Source organism: Salmo trutta, chromosome 14, assembly GCF_901001165.1.
Source record: "Salmo trutta chromosome 14, fSalTru1.1, whole genome shotgun sequence".
In the NCBI taxonomy this organism is placed as follows: domain Eukaryota; kingdom Metazoa; phylum Chordata; class Actinopteri; order Salmoniformes; family Salmonidae; genus Salmo; species Salmo trutta.
The window spans coordinates 31,985,512-32,004,328 of record NC_042970.1 but is presented as its reverse complement, the minus strand read 5'-3'; the positions used below and the strand labels follow the sequence as shown (position 1 = coordinate 32,004,328).

General features: G+C 44.1%; 2 protein-coding genes across 2 annotated transcripts in view; one reads left to right on the top strand and one right to left on the bottom strand.

Annotated features, from left to right (window-relative positions):
• Positions 1 to 14,812, top strand: part of LOC115207834 (rho guanine nucleotide exchange factor 25) — a 55,894-nt gene extending 41,082 nt beyond the window's left edge. Inside the window, exons 7-16 of the mRNA XM_029775333.1 lie at positions 1,076 to 1,145; positions 4,665 to 4,754; positions 4,975 to 5,067; positions 5,460 to 5,510; positions 5,749 to 5,826; positions 5,965 to 6,156; positions 6,365 to 6,545; positions 8,363 to 8,568; positions 11,390 to 11,497; positions 13,433 to 14,812. Of these exons, the coding sequence (XP_029631193.1) occupies positions 1,076 to 1,145; positions 4,665 to 4,754; positions 4,975 to 5,067; positions 5,460 to 5,510; positions 5,749 to 5,826; positions 5,965 to 6,156; positions 6,365 to 6,545; positions 8,363 to 8,568; positions 11,390 to 11,497; positions 13,433 to 13,549 (1,186 nt within the window). The 3' untranslated portion in view covers positions 13,550 to 14,812. The remainder of the gene's footprint in view (positions 1 to 1,075; positions 1,146 to 4,664; positions 4,755 to 4,974; positions 5,068 to 5,459; positions 5,511 to 5,748; positions 5,827 to 5,964; positions 6,157 to 6,364; positions 6,546 to 8,362; positions 8,569 to 11,389; positions 11,498 to 13,432) is intronic.
• A 1,285-nt stretch (positions 14,813 to 16,097) lies between these two features.
• On the bottom strand, positions 16,098 to 18,410 carry LOC115207832 (transcription factor Sp5-like). The gene is made up of 2 exons (XM_029775332.1): positions 18,115 to 18,410; positions 16,098 to 17,722 (listed from the first exon to the last, which is right to left on the bottom strand). Exons 1-2 carry the CDS (start codon positions 18,187 to 18,189, stop codon positions 16,565 to 16,567), a joined length of 1,233 nt encoding a protein of 410 aa, XP_029631192.1. The 5' UTR covers positions 18,190 to 18,410; the 3' UTR covers positions 16,098 to 16,564.
• Positions 18,411 to 18,817: the final 407 nt, after the last annotated feature.

Sequence of the window (18,817 nt, the reverse complement as noted above, 5' to 3'; positions counted from 1 at the left end):
CAGACATTTCCTGTGTTCTGTGCGGGCGTGTGTGCGTGTTCATATAGCTGTGTGTGTGCATCTATTTCTCTCTCTCCTGTGTTTGTGTCTCTGTGTGTACATCTGAATGTAAAAATCATTATGGACACCTGCTCATGACATAGACTGACCAGGTGAATCCAGGTGAAAGCTATGATCCCTTATTAATGTCACATGTTACATTCTCGTCAATCAGTGTAGCTGAAGGGGAGGAGACAGGTTAAAGAAGGATTTTTAAGCCTTGAGACAGTTAAGACATGGATTGTGTATGTGTGCCATTCAGAGGGTGAATGGGCAAGACAAAAGATTTAAGTGCCTTTGAACAGGGTATGGTAGTAGATGCCAGGTGCACGGATATATGTGTGTCAAGAACTGCAACATTGCTGGGCTTTTCCACGGTCAACAGTTTTCCATGTGTATTAAGAATGATCCACCACTCAAAGGACATCAAGCCAACTTGACACAACTGTGAGAAGAATTGGCGTCAACATGGGCCAGCATCCCTGTGGAACGCTTTGACACCTTGTAGAGTCCATGCTGTGACGAATTGAGGCTGTTCTGAGGTCAAAATGGGGGATGCCACTCAATATTAGGAAGGTGTTCTTAATGGTTTGTACTCTCGGTGTAGTTGTGTGTGTGTCTATGTCTCTTCCCCTCTGCCTGTGTGTGTAGAAGAGTGTGTACTGGTTTTTAACCCCCTCCTCTGCTCTGTGTGTGTAGAAGAGTGTGTACTGGTTTTTGACCCCCTCCTCTGCTCTGTGTGTGTAGAAGAGTGTGTACTGGTTTTTGACCCCCTCCTCTGCTCTGTGTGTGTAGAAGAGTGTGTACTGGTTTTTGACCCCCTCCTCTGCTCTGTGTGTGTAGAAGAGTGTGTACTGGTGTTTGACCCCCTCCTCTGCTCTGTGTGTGTAGAAGAGTGTGTACGTATTTTTGACCCCCTCCTCTGCTCTGTGTGTGTAGAAGAGTGTGTACTGGTTTTTGACCCCCTCCTCTGCTCTGTGTGTGTAGAAGAGTGTGTACTGGTTTTTGACCCCCTCCTCTGCTCTGTGTGTCCTAGCTATCTCCTGGGGGAGCTGGAGAAGTGTGTGGCTGAGCCCAACAGACTGGCCCAACTCTTCATCAAGCATGTGAGTCTGTGTGTCTTGTGTGTGTGTGTCTAGTGTGTCTAGTGTGTGTGTGTGCACGCGTGTGCGTGGACGTATGTGTTTGAGCATGTGTGTGTGTGTGTGTGTGTGTGTGTGTGTGTGCGTTTGTGCAAATGAGTGTGTGTGAGTTTGCACAAGTGTGACTTTATTTGCAGACAAACCATGAAAACCTAGCTCCTTACATTGTCTTTGATTCTATTTGCTTGTATTTGGAATGAAGTTCCAGGGTTTCTCGCTGTGTTTTTCTGTGTTTGTTAAGAGGTACTGGTCTCTTCAGAGAACTGACTGTGTTTAGAGTCTCTGTCTCTGGCCTACTGCCGCCAGATATGTATTGGTTGTTCAGGCTGACTGGAGGAGAGGACAGGGGAAAGCCAGTAGAATAATAATAAGTGCAGGCATAATTATCAACAGAGCTTTTTACTATGCTGCGGTCACAGCTCACAGATCCAATTACAAAGAGCCAGTGTTAAAACGCCAGACTGTTGATGAAACTGTGGAACCAAATAAGCCAGAATAGCTCAATAAATGACATTGAAAGCAAATAAACAGCTGTGTTGGTACATAGTGCACACTCACACACAAACACACTCACACACACACACAAACAGCTGTGCTTTGTGTGCTGAGATCAGGATCTCACAGTAAAAATTGGTCCGAGTGAGAGGAAGAGCAGGACCGTGGCAGGAAACAGTCTGTGTACAGGGGCACCCCCCCCCCCCCATTCGGAAATTGCATTTTTGTCCCCCCTGTTTTATTCTTGGAACGCGATACAAACGAGCCAACGGTGTGCTTTAGGACCATGTGGACGCCTCCCAGCAGTCGGGTGGGCTGTTTGGAGTGTTTATCCGACTGGATAATTAAAAAAATTATAATAACAATATGTCTCCCCCACTTCTAAAACTAAAGTTGCGCCCCTTTCCACACTTACACACATTCATACATTATTTTCTATAGGCAAACACAGACTCTCATCCCAGAAAGTCGGAAGAGAAAGAGACGGTGCAAGAGAGGATGACGTGCGGTCACCCCTACATCGGCGAGTAGATAAACCGCCTCTACCTTCGATTCTTTTGGCGAATGTACAATCACTGGAAAACAAACTGGACGAGCTCAGTTCGAGACTATCCAAAGAACGGGACCTGAAGAACTGTAATATCCTATGTTTCTCTGAGTCATGGCTGAACAAGGACATGGATAATATACATCTGGCTGTTTTTTCTAAGCATCAGCAGTACAGAACGGCAGCTTTGTGTAAGCTCAAGGGGGAGGTGTGTGTCTCTATGTTAACAGCAGCTAGTGTGCAATCTCTAATATTAATGAACTCTAGAGGTCATGCTCGATAAGCTGTAGACCATACTATTTACCAAGAGAGTTTTCATCCACAGTATATTTTTCGTAGCTATCTATTTACCCCCACACATCGATGTCGGTACTAAGACTGCACTCAACGAGCTGTATAGGGCCATAAGCAAACATAAAAATGTTCATCCAGAGGCAGCACTCCTAGTGGCCTGTGATTTTAATGCAGGGAAACTGAAATCCGGCTTACCTAATATCTACCAGCATGTAACCCATGCAACTATAGGCGAAAAAACTCTAGATCATCTTTACTCCACAAACGGAAACTCATACAAAGCTCTCCCTCCATCCATTTGGCAAATCTGACCATAACTTTATCGTTCTGATTCCTGCTTACAAGCAAAAACTCAAACCGGAAGTACCAGTGATGCGCTCAATAGGGAAGCGGTCCGATGAAGCGGATGCTAAGCTACAGGACTGTTTCGTTAGCACAGACTGGAATATATTCCAGGATTAATCCGATGGCATTGAGGAGTTTACCATATCAGTCACCGGCTTCATTAATAAGCACATCGACGATGTCGTCCCCACAGTGACCGTACGTACATCTCCCAACCAGAAGCCATGGATTACAGGCAACATCCACACTGAGCTAAAGGCTAGTTCTGCCACTTCAAGGAGCGGAACCCTAATCCGGACGTTTATAAGAAATCCCCCTATGACCTCCGACGAGCCATCAAACAGGCAAAGCGTCAGTACAGGACTAAGATTTAATTCTACTATGCCAGCTCTGATGCTCGTCGGATGTGGCAGGGCTTGCAAACTACCACGAATTACAAAGGGAAACCCAGTCGGGAGCTGCCCAGTGACGCGAGCTAAATTACTTCTATGCTTGCTTCCAGGCATCAACACTGAACCATTCATGAGAGCACCAGCTGTTCCGGATGACTGTTTGATCATGCTCTCTGTAGCCGATGTGAGTAAGACCTTTAAACAGGTTAACTTTCACAAGGCCACAGGGCCCAGATGGGTTACCAGGATGCGTACTCAGAGCATGCGCTGACCAGCTGGCAACTGTCTTCACTGACATTTTCAAATTACACCTGAAATGTCTGTAATACCTACATGTTTCAAGGAGACCACCATAGTCCCTGTACCCAAGAGCGCCAATGATGAGACAACCTATAGGGAGGAGGTCAGAGACTTAGCAGTGTGGTGCATTGACAACAACCTCTCCTTCAACTCTTCCCCATCAGGAGGCTGAAAAGATTTGGCATGGAACCTCAGATCCTCAAACAGTCTATAGCTGCACCATTGAGCGCATCTTGACTGGCTGCATCATCACTTGGTATGGCAACTGCTGGGCATCCAACCACAAGGCGCTACAGAGGGTAGTGCGTACTGCCAAGTACATCACTGGGGTCGAGCTCCCTGCCATCCAGAACCTCTATACCAGGCGGTGTCTGAGGAAGGCCCTGTTCATTATCTATCCTGTTGCCTGGTCACTTTATTCCTAGTTATATGTACATACAGTATCGACCTCAATTACCTCGTACCACTGCACATCGAATACAATTTTATTTTATTTGACACACACACCAGCCCTCTTCCACACAACAGCAGCAGGGGAGAGAGGAAAAGAGAGTAATAAACAGAGGGAGCACTTCAATTGATTTTGTGTAGTTTCACAGCGCCTTGCTGTCTCCCCCTCTGTCTTCCTCTCTATTTACTGTATCTATCTCCCCCCTCAGTCTCTCTCTCTCTCTCTCTGTCGTCCCAGTTCCTTCATTACTCCAACATGTTTAATTAAGCTAGAGCGAATTAAACGATTCCCACCAAGCCGCTGGAACCATTTAATAAGGCAAAGTTCCTGCTCTTATTTAACAGACTTCAAAAGAGCCTGGAGGGGAAGGAGAACGGAGTCAAACTTAGGGGGATAAGAGGTTTAGAGCAGCCATGCTGGGGGAGGCACTTAACCTACACACCAACACACACACATAACCTGCTAACACTAACTCTCTCTCTCTCTCTCACACACACACACACACACACACACACACACACACACACACACACACACACACACACACACACACACACACACACACACACACACACACACACACACACATACTCGGACCACATGCGCCACCATCTGGTATCGATCTCTCATCATATCTGTGTTTGTTTTTGGACCTCTAGGAGCGGCGTCTCCACATGTACGTAGTGTACTGTCAGAACAAGCCCAAGTCAGAGCACATTGTCTCAGAGTATATCGAGACCTATTTTGAGGTGAGTGACTCTTCACAGTACAACTACATGGACAGTTTAAGAGCAGTTTAAGCCCACTTAGGTATTGTTCTAGCCCAATTCCTCTTATTTATCTAACTCTGGTTCTGATTGTGTGTATCTTCAGTGCTCATTCTTTGTCTTGGTTTATGTCTGACTGACCCAAACCTGCCCTTAGTTTTGTGTATGTTGCTATGAGGAGCTAACCTATCTGGTTCTGTAGGAGCTGAGGCAGCAGCTGGGCCACAGACTACAACTCAACGACCTGCTTATCAAACCAGTACAGAGGATCATGAAATACCAACTACTGCTCAAGGTGTGTGTGTGTGTGTGTGTGTGTGTGTGTGTGTGTGTGTGTGTGTGTGTGTGTGTGTGTGTGTGTGTGTGTGTGTGTGTGTGTGTGTGTGTGTGTGTGTGTGTGATGTATTGAGTGACCTGTCACTGCCAGAGATGGTGAGATAGAAAGGCAGAAATAAGCAGGCCATCCCGCAGCATTGTGGAAGCTTTTGCTGTGATTTAGAGATTAATGTTGAAAGCTTTTGTCCCAAGAGTCACAGGTCCTCTCATCAGCTCCCTAATCTCACAGTGGATAATATGTAACTCTGACGTGATGAAACAGAAGATATAGCTCAGTCCTATTTTGTAGAGTAATCCTTTTAGAGTCCCTCCAAAACATTCAATAAACTGTCATCTAATTGGATCCCTCAGGACTTCCTGAAGTACTACACCAAAGCAGGAAGGGATACCTCAGAGCTGGAGGTGAGAGTTCTCCCAAAACTATGGTACAAACTGTCATGGTCAAAACATTTCCAATACTCACTTGTGATATTACGGTAAACTGCACACACAGTTTAATCTCCCTGTTCTATTGAAGAAAGTGAAAAAAGTACTATTTTCAGTTACAAACCATAATTGTCTTTGCAATCCCACACCATCTCTCTCTCTATTTCATGTCCCTCGTTCCCTATCTCTACCCCTCCTCCTCTTCTACCCACAGAGAGCGGTGGAGGTGATGTGTTTCGTGCCCAAGCGATGTAATGATATGATGAACGTGGGCAGACTGCAGGGCTTTGAGGTGAGATACCTAACACCAGACTCTGTTCTCCACATGATGGTGTGTTTTCTTATGGGTCTATCTCTCTCTCTCTCTCTCACTCCCACTCTCTCTCTCTCTCTCTCTCTCTGTGTCTCTCTCTCTCTCTCTCTCTCTCAGGGGAAGATCACAGCCCAGGGGAAACTGCTCCAGCAGGACACCTTTACAGTTAATGAGCAGGATAGCAGCTTCCTGTCCCGTGCCAAAGAGAGGCGGGTCTTCCTGTTTGAACAGCTGGTCATTATCAGTGAACCAATCGATAGGAAGAAGGGCTTCTCTCTGCCAGGGTACACCTTTAAAAACAGCATCAAGGTGAGAATGACGTATGTGTACATGAATTTGCTGATAACTACTTTATTGAGGAAGAGCGTACTTACTACTGTATGCCTGTGATATGTGGTTGTCCCACCTAACTATCTTAAGATTAATGTACAAACTAACTGTAAGTCGCTGTGGATAAGAGCGTCTGCTAAATGACTAAAATGTAAATGTGTGTGACCCCTGTCTCTCTGTGCTGCAGCTCAGTTGTCTGGGTGTGGAGGACCACTGTGAGGAGGACCCATGTCGCCTGGTCCTTACGTCCCGCGGGGCTGATGGGAGCGTGGCACGCTTCGTCCTGCAGGCCTCGTCCCAGGAGACTCGGAGGGCCTGGGTCAACGACGTCGTCCAGATTCTGGAGACCCAGAGGAACTTCCTCAACGGTACTGCTGCTGACCACCACGGGCCACATACATACAGTGCATTCGGAAAGTATTCAGACCCCTTGATCTTTTCCACATTTTGATAAGACTGATTAAATAGTCTTTTTCCCCTCATCAATCTACACACAATACCCCATAATGACAAAGCGAATACAGGTTTCTAGACATTTTTGCAAGAAAAACAAGCTTGGCACACCTTTATTTGGGGAGTTTCTCCCATTCTTCTCTGCAGATCCATTCAAGCTCTGTCAGGTTGCATGGAGAGCGTTGCTGCACAGCTATTTTCAGGTCTCTCCAGAGATGTTCGATCAGTTTCAAGTCTGAGCTCTGCCTGGGCCACTCAAAGACATTTACAAACTTGTCTTGTCTCGAAGCCACTTCTGCGTTGTCTTGGCTGTGTGCTTAGGGTTGTTGTCCTGTTGGAAGGTGAACCTTCGACCCAGTCTGAGGTCTTGAGCTCTCTGGAGAAGGTTTTCATCAATGATCTCTCTGTACTTTGCTCTGTTCATATTTCCCTCGATTCTGACTAGTCTCCCAGTCCCTGCCGCTGAAAAACATCCCCACAGCATGATGCTGCCACCACCACGCTTCACCATAGGGATGGTGCCAGGATTCCTCCAGATATTTCATCAGACCAGAGAATCTTGTTTCTGATTGTCTGAGAGTCTTGAGGTGCCTTTTGGCAAACTCCAAGTGGGCTGTCATGTGCCTTTTACTGAGGAGTGGTTTCCGTCTGGCCACTCTACCATAAAGGCCTGATTGGTGGAGTGCTGCAGAGATGGTTGTCCTTCTAGAAGGTTCTCCCATCTCCACAAAGGAACTCTGGAGATCTGTCAGAATGACCATCGGGTTCTTGGTCACCTCCCTGACCAAGGCCCTTCTCCCCCAATTGCTCAGTTTGGCCGGGCGGCCAGCTCTGGAAAAGTCTTGGTGCTTCCAAACGTCTTCCATTTAAAAATGATGAAGGCCAATGTGTTCTTGGGGACCTTCAATGCTGCAGCAATTTTTCGGTACGCTTCCCCAGATCTGTGCCTCGACATAATCCTGTCTTGGAGCTCTACGGACAATTCCTTCGACCTCATGGCTTGGTTTTTGATCTGACATGCACTATCAACTCTGGGGTATTATATAGACAGGTGTGTGCCTTTCCAAATCATGTCCAATCAATTGAATTTACCACAGGTGAACTCCAATCAAGTCGTAAAAACATCTCAAGCATTATCAATGGAAACAAGATGCACCTGAGCTCAATTTCGAGTCTCATAGCAAAGGGTATAAATAATTATGTAAATTAGATATTTTTGTTTTATTTTTATAAATTAGCAAACAATTCTAAAAACCTGTTTTTGCTTTGTAATTATGGGGTTGTGTGTGTAGATTGATGAGGAAAAAAAATGTATTTAATCAATTTGAGAAAAAGTCTGTAATGTAACAAAATGTGGAAAAAGTCAAGGGGTCTGAGTACTTTCCGATTGCACTGTATGTCCCATACAGTCCACTCTAGTCAAAAGTAGTGTTCTATATAGGGAATAGGGTCCCATTTGGGACACAAAACATTTGTTTCTCTAATGTTCACACACACAAGTATATGTCCTTGGGAAATATGATAAAACTTTTCAGGATATTTTTAAGCTGTGTTTTATAGAATGTATTAATTGATTGATTCATTTTATTCAAGGATTAACTGCATTACATTTTAAAGATGCTCAATAAATACATTTGTGGTGCCATTTGTTAAGTGTCAACTTTATGGTTGTGTCTCAATTCTTATCCCTCCAACTATCCTCCTGTCGTCTCCTATCTCCTGTGGTCCGTAGCTCTCCAGTCTCCTATAGAGTACCAGCGCAGGGAGAGTAAGTCCAACAGCCTGAAAGGAGCCATAAATGCTCCCGCTGCACCGACCTCTGGCCTGCGACCCCACTCCTCTGCCTCCATTGACCGCCACCGGCTACCCAACCTGCGCTCTTACAATACCTCCCTGCCCTCCCTCCACCTGCCCAGCCAGCCCCCTGCAGACACACAGGTACTACTACCACACTGACTGCAACAATAAACTCACTAGGCTGATCTGATAGTCATAGCAAGTGAAGATAAAACAGTGTCAGCAACTACTGGATATAATATATTTAACTGAAATCCCACATTCTCTCTCTCTCTCTCTCTCTCTCTCTCTCTCTCTCTCTCTCAATTAAATGTAATTAAATTAAATTCAAGGGGCTTTATTAGCATGGGAAACATATGTTTGAAGTGAAATGGAATAACAAAAGTGAAATAAACAATAAAAAGTGAACAGTAAATATTACACTCCAAAAGAATAAAGACATTTCAAATGTTATATTATGTCTATATACAGTGTTGTAACAACGTGAAAATAGTTAAAGTAAAAAAGTGAAAATAAATTAACATAAATATCGGTTGTATTTACAATGGTGTTTTTTTTCTTCACTGGTTACCCTTTTCTTGATGCTGTGATTCCGCACTGTGTTATTTCATCCAGTAGATATGGGAGTTTATCAAAATTGGATTTGTTTTTGAATTTTGTGGGTCTGTGTAATCTGAGGGAAATATGTGTCTCTATTATGGTCATACATTTGTCAGGCGGTTGAGAAGTGCATCTCCATTTCCCCCTCATTTTGTGGGCAGTGTGCACATAGCCTGTCTTCTCTTGAGAGCCAGGTCTGCCTACGGCGACCTTTCTCAATAGCAAGGCTATGCTCACTGAGTCTATACATAGTCAAAGCTTTCCTTAATTTGGGTCAGTCATAGTGGTCAGGTATTCTGCCACTGTGTACTCTCTGTTTAGGGCCAAATAGCATTCTAGTTTGCTCTGTTTCTTTGTTAATTCTTTTCAATGTGTCAAGTAATTCTCTTTTTGTTTTCTCATGATTTGGTTGGGTCGAATTTTGTTGCTATCCTGGGGCTCTGTGGGGTCTATTTGTGTTTGTGAACAGAGCCCCAGGACCAGCTTGCTTAGGGAACTCTTCTCTAGGTTCATCTCTCTCTCCCTCTCAATTCAATTCAAAGGGCTTTATTGGCATGGGAAACATGTGTTAACATTGCCAAAGCAAGTGAGGTAGATAATATACAAAAGTGAAATAAACAATAAAAATGAACAGTAAACATTACACATACAGAAGTTTCAAAAGAATAAAGACATTACAAATGTCATATTATGTATATATACAGTGAGGGAAAAAAGTATTTGATCCCCTGCTGATTTTGTACGTTTGCCAACTGACAAAGAAATGAACAGCCTATAATTTTAATGGTAGGTTTATTTGAACAGTGAGAGACAGAATAACAACAAAAACATCCAGAAAAATGCATGTAAAAAATGTTATAAATTGATTTGCATTTTAATGAGGGAAATAAGTATTTGACCCTCTCTCAATCAGAAAGATTTCTGGCTCCCAGGTGTCTTTTATACAGGTAACGAGCTGAGATTAGGAGCACACTCTTAAAGGGAGTGCTCCTAATCTCAGCTTGTTACCTGTATAACAGACACCTGTCCACAGAAGCAATCAATCAGATTCCAAACTCTCCACCATGGCCAAGACCAAAGAGCTCTCCAAGGATGTCAGGGACAAGATTGTAGACCTACACAAGGCTGGAATAGGCTACAAGACCATCGCCAAACAGCTTGGTGAGGAGGTGACAACAGTTGGTGCGATTATTCGCAAATGGAAGAAACACAAAAGAACTGTGAGGGAGGATCTTGTCAATGATCTCAAGGCAGCTGGGACCATAGTCACCAAGAAAACAATTGGTAACACACTACGCCGTGAAGGACTGAAATCCTGCAGCGCCCGCAAGGTCCCCCTGCTCAAGAAAGCACATATACATGCCCGTCTGAAGTTTGCCAATGAACATCTGAATGATTCAGAGGACAACTGGGTGAAAGTGTTGTGGTCAGATGAGATCAAAATGGAGCTCTTTGGCATCAACTCAACTCGCCGTGTTTGGAGGAGGAGGAATGCTGCCTATGACCCCAAGAGTACCATCCCCACCGTCAAACATGGAGGTGGAAACATTATGCTTTGGGGGTGTTTTTCTGCTAAGGGGACAGGACAACTTCACTGCATCAAAGGGACGATGGACGGGGCCATGTACCGTCAAATCTTGGGTGAGAACCTCCTTCCCTCAGCCAGGACATTGAAAATGGGTCGTGGATGGGTATTCCAGCACGACAATGGCCCAAAACACATGGCCAAGGCAACAAAGGAGTGGCTCAAGAAGAAGCACATTAAGGTCCTGGAGTGGCCTAGCCAGTCTCCAGACCTTAATCCCATAGAAAATCTGTGGGGGGAGCTGAAGGTTCGAGTTGCCAAACATCAGCGTCGAAACCTTAATGACTTGGAGAAGATCTGCAAAGAGGAGTGGGACAAAATCCCTCCTGAGATGTGTGCAAACCTGGTGGCCAACTACAAGAAACGTCTAACCTCTGTGATTGCCTACAAGGGTTTTGCCACCAAGTACTAAGTCATGTTTTGCAGAGGGGTCAAATACTTAATTCCCTCATTAAAATGCAAATCATTTTCTAACATTTTTGACATGCGTTTTTCTGGATTTTTTTGTTGTTATTCTGTCTCTCACTGTTCAAATAAACCTACCATTAAAATTATAGACTGATCATTTCTTTGTCAGTGGGCAAACATACAAAATCAGCAGGGGATCAAATACTTTTTTCCCTCACAGTATAGTGTTGTAACAATGTACAAATGGTTAAAGTACACAAGGGAAAATAAATAAGCATAAATATGGGTTGTATTTACAATGGTGTTTGTTCTTCACTGGTTGCCCTTTTCTTTGTTATTCAACCCTCTTTTATCTTTTCTCTCCTTCAGTCCCCGCTGTATCTTAGCCCTGCGACACCCCATCCCTCCCATCTCCCTCTGACCAGCCCTCAGCAGCTCAGCAATGGCCTGTGCCCCCCTGCCCAGCACAGCTTGCAGGTACTCAACCACACTGCAGGGAAATACTACTATCCCCAGGTCCTATTTTGAGATTGACCACAAATTTCTACCGAAACATCATTGATTTACAGTACAGGAAAGTGTGAGTTATTTAACTTAGGACTCACCACCATGAGTAGGATCTCTGTCATTAACCTCCCAAGGCTCCCATAAACTCTTTCATCACTTCAGATCACAAACAGATCAGCAAATAGTTTAGTTTATAAATACCTTTTTACTGTTTTATCATATAATCCCCCTGGACATTGGCCTGGGGTTGTCGTGGTTGTCAATGCTAAAGGGAAATGACTGGGGCAGCCCTCTCCTCTTTCCTAATGGGAGACATCCTGTTGTTGTTCCCAGTCAGGGTTACAATACTAACAGCACCCTGGCAGGCTGTCACTCTGATATGTGGTCAGTTCCTATAAAAACACTATAGAAGCCATAAAGCAGGGGTAGGCAACTAGATTCAGCCGCAGGACAATTTTTTGTCGGGGGGCCGGAACATAATTATAACAATTTGTACACTGCAAATTGATCACAACTAAGGCGGCAGGTAGCCTAGTGGTTAAGAGCGTTGTGCCATTAACGCTAAGGTCAGTGGTTTGAATCCACAACTGCCAAGGCGGAGAAATCTGCTGTTCTGCCGTTGAGCGTTAACCCAACAACAACAACTGCTCCATGGGTACCCAAGACGTCGATTAAGGCAGCCCCCCGCACCTCTCTAACTCAGAGGGGTTGGGTTAAATGCGGAAGAGACATTTTGGCTGAATGCATTTAGTTGTACAACTGACTAGGTATTCCCTTTCCCTTCCTTCAAGCCAAAAATAGATTATATTGGAAAATAACAATATGACCACATATCTCTTTTTGATTTATTTATGGGAATACTTGGGAACAGATGTCTCAGTTCCTGGGGATAACTAGCCCAGAGCCCTGGCTGGTAGTTTATTTTATTTAGCCAGACTCTTCCCAGGTTGTATCACAACCGGCCGTGATTGGGAGTCCCACAGGGCGGCGCACAATTGGCCCAGCGTCGTCCGTGTTAGGGTTTGGCAGGGCAAGGCCGTCATTGTAAATAAGAATTTGTTCTTAACTGACTTGCCTAGTTAAATAAAGGTAGAGGAAATGGGTTTGATTACAGGACTCCTATCAGAGAGGCTTATCACGCCTGTTTCCACACTTCATTTTAGTTCCTCCTCTGTCTCTCTTGTAGAAAGACAAATAGAGAAACCTTTGGGCCTTTGAATTAAAGTTTCATGTTGCCCTATCAGTGGGTAGATGGGGGGTATTTCAAACTCTTCTGGTGTATTTGGAAACCTACAAACGATAGAGATGAGAGGACTGATATCATTCCGTATCATACTCGTATTTCCGGCAATAGGTTGATTTAGGGCGGAAGGCTAAGTGAGTTCAGACTGCAACCTTGTACTGCTAGAGTGCAGTCAGGTCACTCTTCCTGTCTCCACCCAGGGTTGATGTAAGGACAGGATCTTGCTTTAGAACCACTCAACATACCACCACCTTTCTCTTTCCTCTCTGCAAGGCTAGGTAGGGTCTTAATAACGTTTTACTGCAGGGGGCTAAATCACAGTGTTTCTTGGTAGTCTTTAATCTACATAAACACTTTATATTACACTTTATATACATCACAGAAGAGGCATATATATATATATATATATATATATATATATATACAACAAAACTGTTTGACAGAAATTAGAAGCATTTTTTTTTAATGTTTATTAATTATGAAATCATGAAAATTATGAATAACATTCCACCCATGAGGCTACTATGTCATTTGACTGCAGGAAAGGGTTTTAAAGGCTTTGATATAAATGTAATTGACATGTTAAGCCTCTTGGCCCTAGTATGACTTCACTATGTGCATGTAAGTGAACACGCTGCCTCTGTCTTATCCTGTCTTCTCAGGGTGGAACTCACAGATACCATGGACGCATGCCAGGGGAGGGAGGAGATTATGCACCAAATCACTCTGGCAACCATGATCAGCTGACGGATCTCTCTCTGCATGAGCATGAGTGCTGATGATGTGTGATGACCTTTGGCCTCACATACTGAATGAGGGGGTGTATGGTGAAGCTGCCCCTAGATGCTGATATTAGTTCAGTTTTGCATTATCCCCAGTAAAGGCTAAGGTTTGGTTTGGGCGATGGGGAAGCTGATCCTAGATCTGTGCCTAGAGGAGACTTCACCCTGGAGTTAAGGAGGGGCAGGCTGAGAGACCCCTGGCTAGCCTGGCTCTACTCCACAGAGGACAGGCAGGGGGCCTGGGGCGGGGTCACTCCTTGTGATTACCCTAATATTGCTATATTACTATTACTATGGTATCTCTAGCTTGTAATAAGGATTATTTTGTGGGTATTTCTGTCATTATATTATATTTTCTACTATTTTGAAACCTCTACTTACTATTGTGATGTGAGAAGTGAAGCAGAATTGCAGCCCTCTATGGTGTTTCTGTGAGAGAAATGGAAAAGTAACCAATGGTCTCTGATGTTGACAGTGTGTTTGTGTGCGCATGTTGGTATGTATATGTGACTGGTACATTGCATCTGTGATGCGATGGTAGCTGTTCACACTGCAAATTGTTTCTACAGTACAGTACCCCTACGTTTATCAAGAGTTTATACATGGTTGAACTTCATATGGTGACATTTTTAACACAATTTGGTTTCATAAAGAAATTATAGACATTTGGGAGCGCTTCTTAAGTCGCCAACTCTTTACTGTTGCTTTATCTTAAACAGGTGAACCATATTACCATTATGCTACTGCTACGTGTGACAGCTTCTATCCCTTTGTACAAGAAGGGAAGCAAAGACTAGTGGGAGATAATGGCATGTCTATTTTCTGTCTCTCTTTTTATATAGCTTACCAGTATGCTCCTATCCTGAATTCATCCTCATCACTATTTCATAAAGCAGCCTTTGGCTCAAGAGTGTTGACATACAGTAATGACATTGCAGTCCTGATACAGTTTGGAAATTGATTGTGGGACAGAATCTGTCTAGGAGTTGAGCAGCTGCAGTCATGATTGTCTACTCTATGCATACCGAGCAGCGCAGTAATAATTGATACGTTTTCCTTCATTTTAGCGGCTATTTTAACACTGCCATTGTTCCAACGTTATCTGAAGAAAACACACGGAAACTCACACAAAGCCCACTCGTAGCTGAAGGAGGGAGAGGAAAAGGAACAAAGATCAAGAGGTTGTTCATCTGTCAATGTCATTATGAATGTAAATAATATTCTGTGGGACCATATCAATAAAAGAAAATGCAACACTGCGCTGCTGTTTGTCCCCGTATCATTATTCTGATCTTGGTCGTGGTCTTGTTATAAGACTGTCAGAAAGGAACTGATAGTGAGAGTTGTTATCCTGAAAAACCTGGAACGTCCTGGCCCATTTCCTTCGTATAGCCTACACACTAACTGTTGCCTTTGTGAAATGAATACTGCCACTCTCAACAATCCCACAAAAACAATACAAAAGTGAACAATAGCACCAATAAGCAAGAGTAATTTGATGTATTTCTCATCAAATGGAACAACGTTTCACACATCTGTAGGTGTTTGCTTGCGGTTAATTTTGCCTACATGATAGTCTTTGGGGGAGTTTACTGGAAAAATACTGTAGGTATTCAGCGCCATCAAATGGTGAGTGGAGGGACAACTTTAAATGCTCAATATAGGGCTCCTGGTGGTAGATTGCCTTTGGCTACCTGAGGATAGAAGATGCTCACACACATGTTCAAATATAGCTTTTCAGGTGGAATGCTGAGGTTTCTGGCAATGTATGTCAGATTTGGGAAGAATTGGAAAAATGCGAACGGGGGAAGGGTGGGATCATAAATTGTCACCAAGGGCTAAATCAAAGGACACTGGTATCAGCTGGGGGCCAATAAACAAGGGAGTTTCCTTCATTGTTAGAGCTCTCTGTTGCTATACCTCGACCCATAGAGAGGAGATTATTAACTGGCTAAATAGTAACTGACAACAGTTGACAACATCGCAAAACAATCATTTGATCTAGTATTATTGAAAAGTGTTATCTTTTTTTGTTTTATTTGAATGAAATCAAGCTGTTTTTTACTCTAACTTAGTTTTGCTTATTTGAGATTATATGCTCACGTAATGTAGATCAATGTCTATCGAATGACATTACTATTTTAACTTTCTGGCAACCAAATTCAAATTAATTTGCAATGTCATTTATCCTATGCATATCAAATTCATTCATAAGACGTTTTATAATTACAATACAAATGTTAAAAAAATACACACTTAAAAATAAGCCAATAAGCCAATACTTTTAACTTATCAAAAATAGAAGGCTCAATTAATTGCACAATAAATTCTAGTGTATTTTTTTTTCTTTTTTTGTTTTATTTGACAATTTAAGATACATGAAAAATGATATACCCGGCAACAGATACACATACCACAAACTGTCTAAAATATAAACACAATAAAGTCAAAAGACCATTGTGATGTAGTTAGTGTTTATTATTGAAAACCGTAACACTGAAAATACTCTGCTGGCAGACTGAATGAAAATAACCATAGTAAACAGCATTATTTCCATGAATCTTTGTACTCTGATATCCTCTCTGATGTCTTTGGTCATTCTCTGAGACCACTTATCTCCATTAGGGGTCCATGAGAAAGGAATATTCAATCACCTCAGCCCTCTTGCTTTTATTGCGAGTCTCGACACAGGCAGGCAGACATGCTGAACAGAACGGCCTCTGAAGATCACAGGCCTCCTGCTGGTGGCCAGGGGACAATGCTGGCTACAATGACCATGACAAACATGTTGTCAAGACAATGGTTTGACAGTGTAAAAGTTTGTGTGTTTGCAAGAAGTAATTTTTTTCAAGAGAAAGGCCATTGAATCACTGGTCTGCCCTCGACTCTCAGTCTCCACACTGGCCCTCCTGTCTTTCTGCTCTTTCTGAGAGTCTCATCACCTGGACTCCACACACACAGAGACTAGCGCTGGGGGTCTCAGAATACAGCACACTGACTGAGTCCCTTGGCTTACCTCTCTTGGTCTTTTCTCTGCTCCTTCTTGATGTTCCTGTCTGGTTCTCTGCTGCCACCCGGTCGCTGTGGAGCCTCCTGCTGGGGGCCCTGTCTGTCCCTTGACTCTGGCTGTCCCCTCTTACCCTGGTGGGTCTTTTCGTGTTTTGCTAGGTGGTCGCTCCGCATGAACCTCTTCCCACATGCCTGACAGCTGAAGCGCTTCTCCCCCGTGTGTGTGCGCAGATGCCTCTGCAGCTCGTCCGAGCGTGTGAAGTTCTTCCCGCAGAAGAGCCAGCTGCAGAGGAAGGGCCGCTCCCCAGCATGCCAGCGCAGGTGGGCCTTCAGGTGGGACGTCTTCTTATACACCTTGCCACACTCGGGCAGGTGGCAGATGTGGAGCCTCCTCCGGCCTGGTTCTTCTGGGTTTGCTGGAGCCCCTGTGCCCCCAGAAGTGGCCTGGCAGTTGGGGCACCTGCAGCGCCTGCAGCGGCGTGTGGAGCCCAGCAAGCCCTTGGATGAGCCCTGGAGGAGGGCCGCGATCTGAGGCTGGTGCCCCAACACCAGCTGTCTGCCCAGGGCAAAGGGGTGAGGGTGGTGATGGTGGGGGTGGCTGTGAGGTTGGTGATGGCCATGGGTGCTGCTGGTGGTCTGCGGCAGGCTCCACCACTGCTGACCTTCCTCTGTATGGTAGGGGTGTCTTGTTGTGGAAACTTGGAGGAAGTTAGGAAAGTTCTGCCCAATACTATTGTTCTGGTGGTGGAAGTATGGGGTATGAGAGCTACCCTGGACCTGAGGAGCGAGCATCTTTCCTGGGGAGAGATCAAATGCGTAGGCAGTCGGGGTGGAGGAAGGCTCAGCCGGAGGGGTGAGAGGCAGCTCATGGAAGTGGTGGTGGGGGTGAGGGCCCAGTCCACTCTGGATGTGGCCAGGAAAAGATACTTTTGGCACTGTCAGAGTTGCCATCTGTTGGACCCCAAGACTAGAGCTCTGGACCACATCCCCACCCCACAGCTGGAGCATCCCTGTCATGGAGCTCATGGTCCCCTCATAAGGATGGTGTTGCCGCTCCTGCCCCACTCCACTGCCCCCCAGATGGGCTTGGCCACAGGTCCTAGCCAGGAAGGAGGATAGGGGATGGGACTCGTTCTCAGGAGAGGAGCTGGCTATGCGGTGCTGTGGAGTAGAGTAGAGAGAGAATGGATGTTAGACATGCTGTACACTATTGAATTTGATACTCTTGAGTAAAAAAACAAGATACAAAATCAATATATTATATTGATTACCGAGAAACAATAGAACAGTGGTGACCTTTTACAGTGGACCATAACATTTTTATTTCTAAAAGATATGTTATACTTTTCTATGTATTTAATGAACTAAACTAAAGTAACAGTAAAATACTGTTAACAAATTAATAAACCAGACGAATTCCTAAAAAGATACTGGGAGAAAATGAATCAATTATTGCACGTGGCACTTTCAAAATGTGCTCTAAAGTAACACTGAAATGTCTCTCCTATACCAAATTTCCTCCAAAAACATTCCAAACATATTTTCCTCCTCACCTGTAAGAAAGGTTGCAGAAAGTGATCGGTCCCCGGCAAAGCGGCCATCAGTTTTTGTGTCTCCACAACGCGCATCTGCGGCCAATGTAGCTTTTTGACTGGTCGCAGCGCACCGAAACAAAATCTTATCTAGAAAACGAGATTTTGCAGTGTCTCAATTCTCATCCAGTCAGACTCCTTTACTGAAAAAAAATAATAAACCCCATAACGTGTTCTGTAAATTATCGTGAAAAAAAAATTACCAAAGAATAAAAACAGATTGTAGAAACAATTCCAAAATCCGTACTCCGGTGGTATCCCTTCTGCAAGCTATCTCTCCCAGTAATTTTAGGTGACAAACTTTCAGCAACCTTGTCTTCACTGATTGCCTAGAACGCTATATCCTTTGAAGTACGACGAGACCAATCGACACATTCTTGGCAGCATCTTGTTATGGAGAGATGTCCTCTGCGGGATCCCTTTCACGAGTAGGCCTACAGAAAGTAGGAACTGTGTGTGCGTGCGTGCGTGAGTGCGTGTGTGTCAGGGAGAGAGCGAGAGAGAGAAATGATTTTTCTCCCCCACTATTCGTACTACAACTATTTGCACATTGCTAAAACACTGTAGGCTACATAGATGATAATACAACGCTTGAAATGTCTTCATGTTTATCAAAGATTTTTAAGTGAAATATTTACTGTTATTAAGTTTTAATCTTTTTTGG

Bases quoted from the DNA above. Each gene is read 5' to 3' on its own strand.
- LOC115207832 (XM_029775332.1), bottom strand. From the start codon at position 18,189: ATGCGCGTTGTGGAGACACAAAAACTGATGGCCGCTTTGCCGGGGACC. The intron at 17,723-18,114 runs GTGAGGAGGAAA...TCTACTCCACAG, and splicing joins TTCTGCAACCTTTCTTACAG to CACCGCATAGCCAGCTCCTC.